General features: G+C 31.6%; 1 protein-coding gene across 7 annotated transcripts in view; it reads right to left on the bottom strand.

Moving 5' to 3' along the window:
- LOC136038891 (transcriptional regulator ATRX homolog) overlaps nt 1-13,681 on the bottom strand; it is a 103,423-nt gene that overhangs the window by 23,618 nt on the left and 66,124 nt on the right. For 6 of the 7 annotated variants that reach the window (XM_065722366.1, XM_065722363.1, XM_065722362.1 and 3 more), the window contains 3 exons: nt 10,526-10,755; nt 6,952-7,194; nt 2,574-2,856 (listed from right to left, as the gene is read on the bottom strand). In XM_065722366.1, coding sequence (XP_065578438.1) covers nt 2,574-2,856; nt 6,952-7,194; nt 10,526-10,755 — 756 coding nt within the window. The other variant, XM_065722367.1, reaches the window with a different exon arrangement.

The following is a 13,681-nucleotide window of genomic DNA, read 5'->3' as shown; positions in this document are numbered from 1 at the left end:
TTGTTTTTGTCTTTTCTTTATAAGTTTAAACTTTTTTTTTATTGATAGAGGCTCCCGGATGTGGAGTCAAAACATTCAGAAATTTATTGATTGATCTTTAGTAGTTGTTTTTAGTTCGTTTTCCACTACTATGTTTAAATTATAACCGTTTTCTCTCTTAAATTCTCGTAAATGGAACGCGATGTGGTATGAAGGTTTCAATTTTCCAACGTAAGACGACAATCGTGTTATCATTCGACAGTTGTGACTCAACTTCATTCATATACTGAACTGTATTTTTACAATACAAATACTTTTAAAATACTGAACTGTATTTTTGAGATTGGTTTTGCACTTTTCTTTAGATTGTAATACATGTTGAAGAAAGGATTTTATATTTTCAAGCAAGCTTAGATCGTTCGTACTCCCATCTTTCCAATTAAATATGAGCCCTTATGTTGGGTGTTGCCTCTGAATTATTTGTCTTTATTGTTTCTATTGTTTGGTAAATGACGACTTATACTTATTGACGACATGACTGCCTGTCCATGGATTATTCTTTATGGTTGATTGTGTGTGGCTATGCTGTTTGACCTATGTGATTGTATGGATGAGTAGGGTTAAGGCCTCATTCAAGTGCTGGTCTATATTAATCACTAATTTAGGAAAACAGTCTTCCTTTTCTTTTCTCCTTCTGTTTTTTTTTTTTTTTTTTTTTTTTTTTTTTGTGTGTTTGTGCTGTTGCATTGGTGATTTCTCTTTTCATGATATATATTTATATATATATATATATATATATATATATATATATATATATATATATATATATATATATATATATATATATATATATATATATATATATATATATATATATATATATATATATATATATATATATATATATATATATATATATATATATATATATATATATATATATAACAACTAAGATGCTAAAACGTAAAAGAAAAATGAAATAAGTCTTTTTAATTAATCATAAGTTATCAACCTTACTAATTAACAATAATTAGTTTAACAAGTAATATAGCGAAAATGAATAATTGTTAAATATGAGATATTACTCCTAAAAAGGTAAATCATTGGTTGAAGAACAATGGAAATGAATAATTATTTTAAACAAACAATAATAACTAAATTAATAATCTTAATGAACATTTACTAATTTAATTACCGTTTAACAATATATATATATATATATATATATATATATATATATATATATATATATATATATATATATATATATATAACAAATAAGATGCTAAAACGTAAAAGAAAAATGAATAAGTCTTTTTAATTAATCATAAGTCATCAACCTTATTAATTAACAATAATTAAGTAATATAACGAAAAGAAATAATTGTTAAATATGAGATATTACTCATAAAAAGGTAAATCATTGGTTGAAGAACAAAAGAAATGAATAATTAGTTTAAACAAACAATAATAACTAAATTAATAATCTTAACGAACATTTACTAATTTAATTACGGTTTAACAATATATATATATATATATATATATATATATATATATATATATATATATATATATATATATATATATATATATATATATATATATATATATAAATACATAATGCACGAAATGTGCACTAATTCTGGCTCGGTGCATCGATAGATCTGCAAATCTTGGATCTAGGGATACAATATACAATTTTTTTTATGCAAGTTACAGAGGTGAGCTTATCGCAAAATTTTGTAGTTCAAAGCTAACATAAACGTGAACAAATCATAGTAAGTTAAAAATAACAGTAATAAGCATTGGTAACATAATAATACATTATTACATTATAATATTACATGTATCAATATTAATAATATTCAATGTGATAGTAAATAATGGTAATTGCAATAAGTAATAGTATGATGTCGAATTCCATAGGAGGAACAAGGTTTATTTGTGTTGTGTTTACTTGTGTTTACAAGGTTTACGGTGTGTTTATAATGTTAACTTAAGGTTAACTTTAAAGTAGCTTAACGTTAAGTTAACTTAGTTTAAAAAAAAATTAAAGAAGCTTAATGGTTAATGTAAAACGTAATATAGTTTTAACGTAATATAAACGACGATGTAACGTAAAAAAAAAAGTTGACGTAAAGCTAACTTGAGGTTAAAAAAACTAAGAAGCTTAAAAGTTGATGTTGAACATAGCTTAATGCAAAAGTAATGTAACTTTGATAAGTAATAGTATGATGTTGAATTCCATAGGAGGAACAAGGTTTAATTGTGTTGTGTTTACAAGGTTAACGGTGTGTTCATAATGTTAACTTCAGATTAATTTTAAAGGAGCTTACCGTTAATAAACTTAGTAAAAAAAAACAAACAAAGAAGCTTAATGGTTAATGTAAAACATAATATAGTGTTAACGTAATATAAACGTTAATGTAACGTAAAAAAAGTTGACGTAAAGCTAAGTTGAGGTTAAGAAAAACTAAGAAGCTTAAAAGTTAATGTAAAATATAGCTTAATGCAACTTTGACACAACATAAATATCAACGTAACGTAAAATTAACGTAACGTTAAGAAAAAGAAGCAAGTTTAAGACGAACCTGTCGTTGGTAAATCTTCTCTTCCATAGTTCCCTGAGCCAAAAATCGATAAACATAGACAGGCTTCACTTGGCCAAAACGATAAACTCTAAAGATACTTTGGATGTCATAGCTGGGATTCCAACTTGCATCAAATATTATGACTCTATTAGCACCACACAAGTTAATCCCCAGGCCTCCTGCTTTAGTTGATATTAGAAAGAGTCGGGCACGTAGGTTGTCTTCCCTATTGAAACGGTTGCAAAAAACTTTTCTTTGGTCGGCAGCCATTGAACCATCAAGTCTATTAATAAAATAGTAATGTTAAAAAGATATTATTAGTAATATTAGAGTAATTTTAGAAAAATAGTTGATATTAGAAAGAGTCGGGCACGTAGGCTGTCTTCCCTATTGAAACGGTTGCAAAAAACTTTTCTTTGGTCGGCAGCCATTGAACCATCAAGTCTAATAATAAAACAGTAATATTATTTACAAAAAAATATTTTGTTAATAGTGTTGATTTATTTGTATTAAAATATATTTCTAAAGATTATGGTAAAATTCTAGTTAATTGACTTCTTGCTATCTCAGAAAGGGTTTAGGTTAGGAAAATGAAACTTTCAGGGATGAATCTACAGACTAAAATATGTCCCGGGAAGCTATTTTGAAGCAACTACCTCCACTCCTTCTCCCTCTAGAGGGCCCTGACCTTTGATTACCTTCAAAAATATGTGTGTTATAAAAGTGGAACCTTGCAAAATAGATCTTCTGCTTAATTGAAGTACAACAAAATTGTTTTCAGCTTCATAACTTTGCTCAATTCCATTATATAAGGTTTTAAAAGATATGCAAGTACATTTCCTAAATTTTGAAAGAAAAAAAAAAAAAACATTTTTGTGGCTCAAAATTCTACTCAAATAACAGGAATTGCATTTTCAGAGCTAAAGGCAGAGAAAAAGCAACTGGTAACAGAAAATTAAGGTAAAATATTGTTTTGTCAAAATTTCAATAGGTATAGACTTGTCATGTACGCAAATATTCAGGGCCCTCTAGAGGGAGAAGGAGTGGAGGGGGTACTTTAAAATACCTTCCCGGGACATACTTTAGCCTGTAGACCCATCCCTGAAAGTTTCATTTTCCTAGCCTAAACCCTTTCCGAGAAAGCAAGAAGTCAATTCACTAGAATTTTACCAAGATTATTTATTTATAAAAAACAAATCCCCTCCCCCCGAGGTCCCTTGATCTTTCAAATGCTTTTCATGCTGACAAAAATTAGAGACCATTGAAAAAAAGAACTTGACAGTCAAATTTCATTCATTGTCGACAGTTTTCATTGTCGACATTTTCTGGTTATAAATTATCCAAAAACGCCCAACAGATAAGTAGCTAATCCTAACGTAATTTTTCAAACATTTTTAAATTTAAAAATATGAATCGTTATTCTACATCTGGGGAGTACTTTCCAGGGAACTTTTCCGACAAGGGGGAGAACATTTTTTGTAGAGGAGCTTTCCAAAGTGGAGAATTGTCTGCAGCGGCAGCGGGGGATTTTCCCCAAAATCACAAATGAAATATTTAGGGCTTCCTATCGGTGACACTCTTAAAGCAACTAGAAGGCTCTTGATCCATCATCTCTAGGGTCAAACCGCAGCTGCATACGGAAGCTTGGTAGCATACAAACTTCGACTCAACCACAAACTGCTAGCTAAACTTTACAATGCTTCTGCACTACCGAATTTCCTATACCTTGCACCTTTTTGGCGTACGTTAACGATAACTGAGACGAAAGACCTTCGGCGAATCTATTTGCGGTATGCCAAATACCTGCTTGCCCTTCCACCATGGTCAAGCAACTCCTGGGTCAATAAAAGATACGGCATCATAGACCCGAATGCTTCTATCAGAAAAAGCATAGAAGCTTATAATAGTAGAATTGGTCGGCACCCATGGAGCGCTATTTTGATACAATGAATGTAATGTTTTTGCTTTTGTATGTTTATGTAATAAACATACGACATTACACATTACATGAAGTAATGTTTAGTTTTTTAGGTCATTTTCTTTTTCCTCTTTTCTTTTATTTACAATATACTCCGTTTTTCATGTGTATTATAACGGGTTATAACTAAATTCAATTCAATTCAATAGATATAATATACAACTAAAGTACATAAATACAACCATCTAGCACAATGGACACGAAATAAAAGATTGATTAATAAATACAGTGGCACAGGTATACGACAGCACCAATACTTTTTGAAAAACATAGAAGAGAATTTTAGAATCTCGTTTGAGTCTCGTTTGAATTATAAGCGAGTACGTAGAAACATTTTCTCTACAACGTTAACACAATTATTGTTGTTTGTTAATTCGAACATTCGTCTTTCCTTCTTCATTGCCCAATAATTTTTATGTTGTTACACAAGGATTTTCAAAATAAAAAAGTCAAACTTTAGCGCAAAGAGTAAAGGTTGAGGAAGAGGCACTCGCCCCCCCCCCCTCATATGAAGAATAATTTCAGCTTGTTTTAAGTTTTAATGTCGCTCCTCAATTTCAATTGTTAAAGCTTTTTTGTGTTTTATTTTTTATTTTTTTTCAGCTGAAAAAACTTGTTGGTTTTCTTTTTCAACAGTCTTATTTGAATTATAAGTGAGTACGTTATAACTTTTTTCTCTACAACGTTAACACGTTTTTTCGTTGTTCTGTTAATGCGAGCATTCGTCTTTCCTTCTTCATTGCCAAATAATTTTTATGTAATTAAACAAGGATTTTCAAAATAAAAAGTCAAACTTTAGCGCAAAGAGCGAAGGTTGAGGAAGAGGCACCCCCCCCCTTCATATGAAGAATAATTTCAGCTTGTTTTAAGTTTTAATGTTGGTCCTCAATTTCAGTTGGAATAGCTTTTCTTTTGTTTTTTTTCAGCTGTAAAAACTTGTTGGTTTTACTTTTCAATAGTCTTGTTTGAATTATAAGCGAGTACGTTATAACTTTTTTCCCTACAACGTTAACACTTTTTTTCGCTGTTTTGTTAATGCGAACAGTCATCTTTCCTTGCTTCATTTCTTCATTTTTTTTTATTTCAGCTGAAAAAACTTGTTGGTTTTCTTTTTTACTGAAGTTCTGATCGTTTTTCAAATCATACCAGGAAATCCCATGATTTCTCTTTCCCTAGCTGTACCAGCGGTTTTTTTTTCGACCCTCCCCCAAACCATCACACCTACCACAATACACACAGATCACAGCATTGACAGAAAAAACTCATCTTGGCGCCCCCTCAGAAGCTTTGCCCGGGGTCAGTTTCCTCTCCTCTTAGATTAAGAAAAATAAATTTGTATATTCATTGAGATTTTCTTAAATAATTTTAACTGAAAGTGAGGATCAACATTAAAACATAAAATAAGCTAAAATAATTCCGTATATGAGGGGAGACGCCCATTCCTCATCCCTGACTCTTTACGGCAAAGTTTGACTGTTTGTTGAGAAATTCTCATTAACGGTCTTCGTAGCAGCACTATTTAGTTGCTGGTTACCCTTTACATTTAGGATAACCTGGGAGAAAAATATAAACTTAAAGTTGTTTCTTTTTTCAGATCAAAGTCAAGAGCAACATTGACTTGAGAAAAGCAAAAAATATCGAGCATATAAAGAGGGTCCCCTTGGCACTCTTAATACAAGCTCCATCCCATTTCATGCGGTGCAAGTGTTCTCCAAAATAAAGGGAGGTCAGAGGTTTGTCTGAATTTTCATCCAGGTCATCTGAAGCACATCTCCTGGGCCTAAAGACAATTTATTGAGGCATTAGGCCTTTTCAAGGGAATTACATCTTGAAACGTTTACATCTAAGGATAACAGTATAAAGGATGAAAATCCTTCAAAGTCATTGCTGGCACATAGGGCGTCAAGATCTCTTTCTTTCTCCACCCTCTCTCTCTCTCTCTCTCTCTCTCTCTCTCTCTCTCTCTCTCTCTCTCTCTCTCTCTCTCTCTCTCTCTCTCTCTCTCTCTCTCTCTCTCTCTCTCTCTCTCTCTCGAATCGACGAGGATGAGTAAATGCCATTTATCTTATAAAAAAAACAAGAAGAAAAATGAATGATTTATTTAAAGACGACAGCTCATTAGCTCAAATGATCAAATTTGTGTCCTCATCAAACAATGAAGTTAAAGATTAAAAACAGGTGAGTCATTAGAAATATGAAATACTGTCATACTATCTAATAATGACATATACATGACTGAGACAAACCATATACTTGACCTTTTGACACAAATCCAAAACTCTAAGTTCTGCCGACAGGACCGATAAATCGGAGGAGACACAAGAGTATATGCCTGCTACACCAAGTCTCTACTGGAAGATACTAGCCCCTATGAAAACACCCTAAAACTAGTTACTTTACCTAAAATAATCAAGTCCTAGCTTCCAGGATCCAAAATAAGAGGCATCATCTGAACCCAAACAATTCTTCTCGTCTTCTATCTTCAAAAATTCCTCTATTACGTCCAACGTAATCAGTGATTGACTGAAAACGAGTATTTTGTCACCGATCAGTTCACAAGCTCGGAGAATAGCAAACAAAAGGACAAGCTTCCCGCTCAACTCCATTTTTGACATGTCTTCTTCAGGTACGAATTCATCCCACCTATAAAATATAACCAATAAGATTCAGATATCATATTATCTAGAGACATCTAGATAAAGAACATTCAGCATCTCGTGACATAATGACATATATATTATATTCATCAGACATCCAGGAACGGTTGAATTACCCCTGGTCCTCAAACGAACCGGCTTGTTTGAAGAAATTAAAATTATGTACACACAACAACAATACTATGTACTATGTGGCGCCATTGGGTTAAATTAACACAGCAATACAATTTAGAAAAAAATTATGTCAATTAAATAAAACATGATTAAAGTATTTCTGCACGGCTATATTCAATGGAAAAAAACAATTACATTGCCATCATTAAGTTATAAAAAATGTTTTCATTTACCAAATATTATTTATAAGGACGTATACATTGCTGGGACGGTCAAAAACACATTATAGTATATAGTCAATCATTCCTAGGGGGTTATCCCTTGAGGGGTTATCCATGGTCCACCAAGGAACCAACTTATTCTCTAAAAATACAAATTATGAGCGACAGAAATAGTATGGACTATGCAACTTCACTGGATTACATTAACCTGGAAATACAATTCTTACGAAAATAAAACAAAATAGGATGAATAATAACGTGATCGCTTAATTCCAATAAATGGTACGTAAAGTATGGCTACCTTAAATAATAATAAAAAAAGATCGCCATTATTACATGTTACACAAAATGTCAATGTCACCATCTGGTCAAATATTATTTACAGGCAGCTATACGGTGGTGGGAGGGTCAAGTTCTTCGATTACCCGCCTCTCACTTCTCCTAAACAAGCGAATTATACAATAAAAACAGTAAGATACTGTATACAACGTTTCCAAAAAGGGGAGGAGGAGGAGAGTGAGACACAGTCCTGAAAAACTTCCTGTGTATTCCTTGTGCACAGTCTTTAATGTCATCCGACACCAGTTAAGATTTCTCACCAGTAGCGGATACATGTTTGGCTATTTGACAACCGGTGAGAGCCCAGGAAACAATGACGCACATGCTCATTAAAGTTTTGTAATTATGTACTCTTTTTCAGCTCTCTCTCTCTCTCTCTTGTCCTATCGTAAATCACTTTTCTTTTTTCCTCCCTCTCCCTCCCTCCTCCTCCCCTCTTCTAGGTGACAGTTAGCGAGTAAGACATTTTCATTTAGATTTAGTCAAAAGGGTTTGTGAAACACGTTTAAAAATAGATGGCGATCATCAAAAATATTTTCTAAAATTAAATGATTAAGGCAACTTATGTCATTCTTTTTTTTTATGAGTTTCCTTAAAAAACATATCAAAGTTCAAACAAGACTATTTAACCAATTTGACTCCTTAACAGAGACTGGAAAGCGATTCTGCACTATTTTGCGCTTCAATGTATGAAACTAAAAATTTACAAATTATTGCTTTAAAAAAACACAAATAAATATTAATGCACCTAAATTTTACCTTTGAGGGGAAGGGGTGTCTTAGGATCCACGTTTTGAAAAAGAAGAAAAGAAGACAAATTGAAAATAATGATTCCTCACAGGAATAGAAAATACCAAGGACAGTGGAAACGAAACCAGATTGTTTGAGCTGGTTAAGTGGCAACTTATATTAGGTCATATATCTATATTATACTATATATAGAATATTATCATACTATATAGTATATATTATTATATAGTATAGTACATATACTATACTAGGTCATACATCTCAATAAATAAGGAAGAATCCGGATCTTGTTTTAATCAAAAAGACCTACATGTTCAGCTTTACAGTTTAGGGTAGCAACGTGTGGCCTATTTTTAAAAAAAGCACCTCGAAAAAAAAAAGAAAAAAAAAGAATCAAGAAACATATATAACCAAACACCTTAAAAAGGTTTAGGTTTTCTTTGAAGATATGGTTAGGTTTGGAAATCAACAGCTGGTTAATGTTTGAATTTCCATGGACAAACAGCAAAGTCAAATTTACTAGAATTTTTTTACTATTAATTAGAATTTACTAGAATTTTTTTACTATTTTATTTTCACGGTTCAATGTGAGAGCATTGACAACAATTTGATGCTGGCTTAAAATTTGAGGCAACCCAAGGAAAAAGTTTTACTATTTTTAGGAGCTCTGGTTATAAATAGACCTAAGTTGGTTTCAAGGGATAAAAATATTTTTATTACGATATCATTGGTACTTTAAAAGGCTATTGTATTAACTGGTCAATTTCTTCCAAAGATGCGAGGTATAACAGTCATTTGATCAGCCAACGATTGCATAAGGGCAAATGAGGATGAATTGTAGGCCGGCAGTCGGAAAAATATTTTAAAACTGACTCATAATTGATTGAAATCTTATTGAGTAACTGACCGAAAACTGAACAGAAATGTTTGAAAACGACAAACTGATTACGAAACAATTAAAAAACAAAACAAAATTTGCTTATACACATTTTTGTTACGTTTTTACGAGTCGAACAAAGATTTAAAGGGGGAGGGGGGTTAAACCCCCTAGCCTCCCCCTGGATACGAATTTGCTCCAAGCGATGTCATTTAAATCGTTGTCAGCAATTGCCTTTTATCGAATTTGACAACAGTTTTCGTCCAAAAATTTAACATCAACAGCATGTTGATCTTCAAAGCATCTTGAACTTCTTAAGCTGTTTGCAACTTCTTACAACTTCTTAAGCTGTTTGGCAGTGTATCTTTTTAAGCTTAATTTTTTGAACTTTCATCCGCGTTTCTTTCATTTTTTATTTTAACGCCCACTTCTCCCAAAAACTGTGTAACTGCATATGGGGTCTTTTTCATCAAAATTGAATTTGTGATTGTGTAAGTTTTCAATTTAAACAAGCAAGTTTCATTTTTTTCTACCTTTGGTACCAAAGAGTATGGGTAACTTATAAAAGTAAAAATTGGCACTAGTGTCGACAACAAAACTATCAACACCAAATAGCCTTTAGCGACATTAGACTTTTTTGGCGTAATAATAAGAACAATTAGCTTAGATAGTAAAATTGGCAAGATATGGTGCTTGATTTCACTTCCTGACAGAAAAAAGATTACAGTGCTTGAAGAAATGTTTAGTGTCAAACACTAGATGGTGTTGCTAATTATCTTGCCGACACTAGCGCCAGTTTCCACTCTTATAGATCATCCAAATGCTTTGCTTGGTATCTTAAAGATTATCACCTTAACAAGGTGATTTCTGTCAGAGGAAGGAGACGCGACAATTTTTGTGCTAAGTCAAAAGCTTAAATTTTGACAAAACTTGTATCTCACAAAACTATTGAAAAAACTTGTATCTCAAAATCCAATAAACTAATATCTAAGAAAACATTTAAAAAAATTACTAACCAATGCTTATCTTCCTCTTTTGTTATTTCAAGATCATCCTCTTCAATTGGAGCACTTCCTTTGGAGGCACGGGTCCTTGTCCTCCAATTTATATTTGGCAACTTGTCATCGTCAAGACATTGAATTTCGTCATCCGTGTCTTCCTGATCTGAATGATCGTCAATAAAATCAGCCATCTCATCTTCAGACTCTTCCTGCTCCTTTCGCAGATCTTGACGCTGTTTGGCTATCTAAATATAAAACACAATTCAGAATTTAGAGTTCAGTATTTTAGTCAGCCCCGTACTTTTTAGAGAAGATAATTTCTTAAACCACATTGACCTGCCATAACATAAAGAAAGAAGACGATAAAAAATCAGGTTTTAAAGGCCAAATGAAAATACCAAAGAAAACACAGAAAGCTAATATTTCGAGAGAATAGCCGTCTCTCCTCTTCAGCGCGAACACAATAATATGATAAAAAAAAAAAAAAAAAAAAAAAAAAAAAAAAAAAAAAAAAAAAAAAAAAAACAAACAAGCGCGGAAAGTACAACAAAACCAATGAAAGAAAACCGCCAAAAAATTAAATAAAATTTAATAAAAGACCAAAAATTAAACAAATTAAAATAAAATACCTACAAACAATAAAGTTAGTAACAATAAAGTGAGTTTTGTGCAATTTGCCAATATCCGCGATTTGCACAAAATCCGAACAAATTTGAACTGCCAACGACGGATACTAAGGAACAAATATTCGCTTCTGTGTTTTCTTCAGTATTTTCATTTGGCCTTTTTTTGATTTTTTTTTTTTTGAAAAAGCCTCATTTTTGATCGTTTTCTTTCTTTATGTTACTTTTTAGAGGAATCGCAAATGTAAAATTACAGTCAAAATTATAATAAAAAAAATTATAGTCAAACTAAAATTATAGGAATGCTGAAACTTCAAAACCGAAATTACTTTTTTGTCGGATAGAAAATGTGGATAGGCGTGACTGTCTAAATACAAGATACTATTTAGAAGATAAAACTACCTTTTGTCTAATGAAACATCATTAGAAGATTAATTAGAAACACAAAATTACATATATAGGAACACATAAGCTTTAACACTGAATTCTTCCAGAAAAACGTTCTGTTGGGTAGAAAATTTAGACAGACACGACTATCTATTCAAAATACTGTTCAGAAAATGAACATATTTTTAGATAAACCACAAACACGAAATTATGAACATAAGAACGTTCCAACTTTAATACTGATTTTTTTCTAAAATCATTCTTATACGGGTAGACAATTCAAACAAACAAGGTTATCGGAAACCCAAACACGAAATTATAATTATATTAGCACTGAAACTTCAACACTGAATTTTTCAGATGTCATTTTTATGTGAGTTGCCGATTCAGATAGACAAAGCAATTAAAATATAAAAATTTACAATTAAAAATTATATTTATATAATTTAATATAATTAATTATATTAATATATGAAAATAAATTATATTAATCATAACATATATATATATATATATATATATATATATATATATATATATATATATATATATATATATATATGTATATATATATATATGTATATATATATTTATTTATTTAATATATGTGAATATATTTAATTAATGTATTTAATTGTATTTAAATTATATAAAATTTACAAAAAAATTAAAATATAAGACACTTTTCAGGTGATGAACGCAGCTTATAGAGCATTCGTCATAAGAAAATTAGTAACGTGTGAACATTAAAATTCAACACTGATTTTTTTCCAGAATCTGAAATCTCGTATTTGGGCATGATAATTCGGCTCAGGGATGGTAGCTGAAATACCAAGGAGACAGCTAAGAATTGAAGATAAGACTCTTAGAATCTTGGAGCAATTGCTTTGCAACATGCAAACCAGTCTAGAGTGAGTGCGCCGCTGCTCCTGAATGGCGCATAAAGAGAAGGCTACTTGCCAAACTTATATTTCAAACAGTAAGAACAGTTTTGCAAAATGCAAAATATAGGATTCGATACTTTAAATATCATTTTGTGAGCATCAACGTTGGTTGACTGTCTGAAAGGCAAAGGCTCCATTAGCGAATTCTCACAGGGAGACTGCTTATAATTGAAAACTATTGAGAATTTGTGACTTGACCATAAACATTTGATTAAAAGACGATAGAATTATGTCGGCAAAATTTTCAATGAAAGCGGGTTGCACGACAGAAAATTCAAAAAGCTGTCGCATTGATCAATTAGCATTTCTTTTGAGGTGATCTTGGGTATTTTCTTAGCAGGTATACTAAAATATTTTTTAGGGACAACCATTTACTGAGTTTTAGAAAGAAAATTCTGTTCCGTTTGATCGAGAAAACAAACTTGAACTTTCTAACGATATAAGTTTCCTATCTACCGCCGTTTACCCGTCCCATTTAACCTAAAACTTGGAAAACTATGGCTTCTATGACTATCTTAGTTCTATGACTATCTACCTTAGTTCTTCCATAGGAATGACGCATGGACGGATGATAGATAGACTTATCTATTAACAAATGAACTGACATCATTTTTATACAATCCTAATAAGGATTGTATAATCCAAATCAGGCTTATGCCAGATTTGCCTCTCACTCAATCGGACTATCTGTCGTGGCCTTTTTTACCATTAACCATGGCTTGGTGCGTACAACAACTTGATTTTAATTTAAAAATCAACCAACTAAATATATCTATCTCCAGCACAAAACAAGAGTTTTTCTAAGATTTTAGAAAAATTCAATGTCGGCTTTTAGTATTCCACTGTTTGTTCGGATCGCTTACCCAAGCTCTAAACGTTGTGGCAAGATCGCCCTATCAATTCTCAATAGTTTGGCCCCATAAACTAAAAAAGTTTATAATCAACGAGATAGGCTGATTTTTTACAGTATCGATTCCCTTCGATACTTCTGAACTCTATTCCGAACCCAACTTTAATCATTTCAAATCTACCGCAGATGAATAACCTAGACTCGAGTACTTTTTTTTATCAACTTTCAAGATACGGAATCGATTCAGAATCGATTCTGAAATCGATTTTACAGAATCGATTCCCGTCGATACTTCTGAACTCTATTCCGAACCCAACTTTAATCATTTCAAATCTACCGCAGATGAATAACCTAGACTCGAGTACTT

The sequence above is a fragment of the Artemia franciscana genome, chromosome 18 (genome assembly GCF_032884065.1).
Source record: "Artemia franciscana chromosome 18, ASM3288406v1, whole genome shotgun sequence".
NCBI lineage: Eukaryota > Metazoa > Arthropoda > Branchiopoda > Anostraca > Artemiidae > Artemia > Artemia franciscana.
Note: the sequence above shows the minus strand (reverse complement) of the source record. Positions and strands in the feature narration are given on the sequence as shown.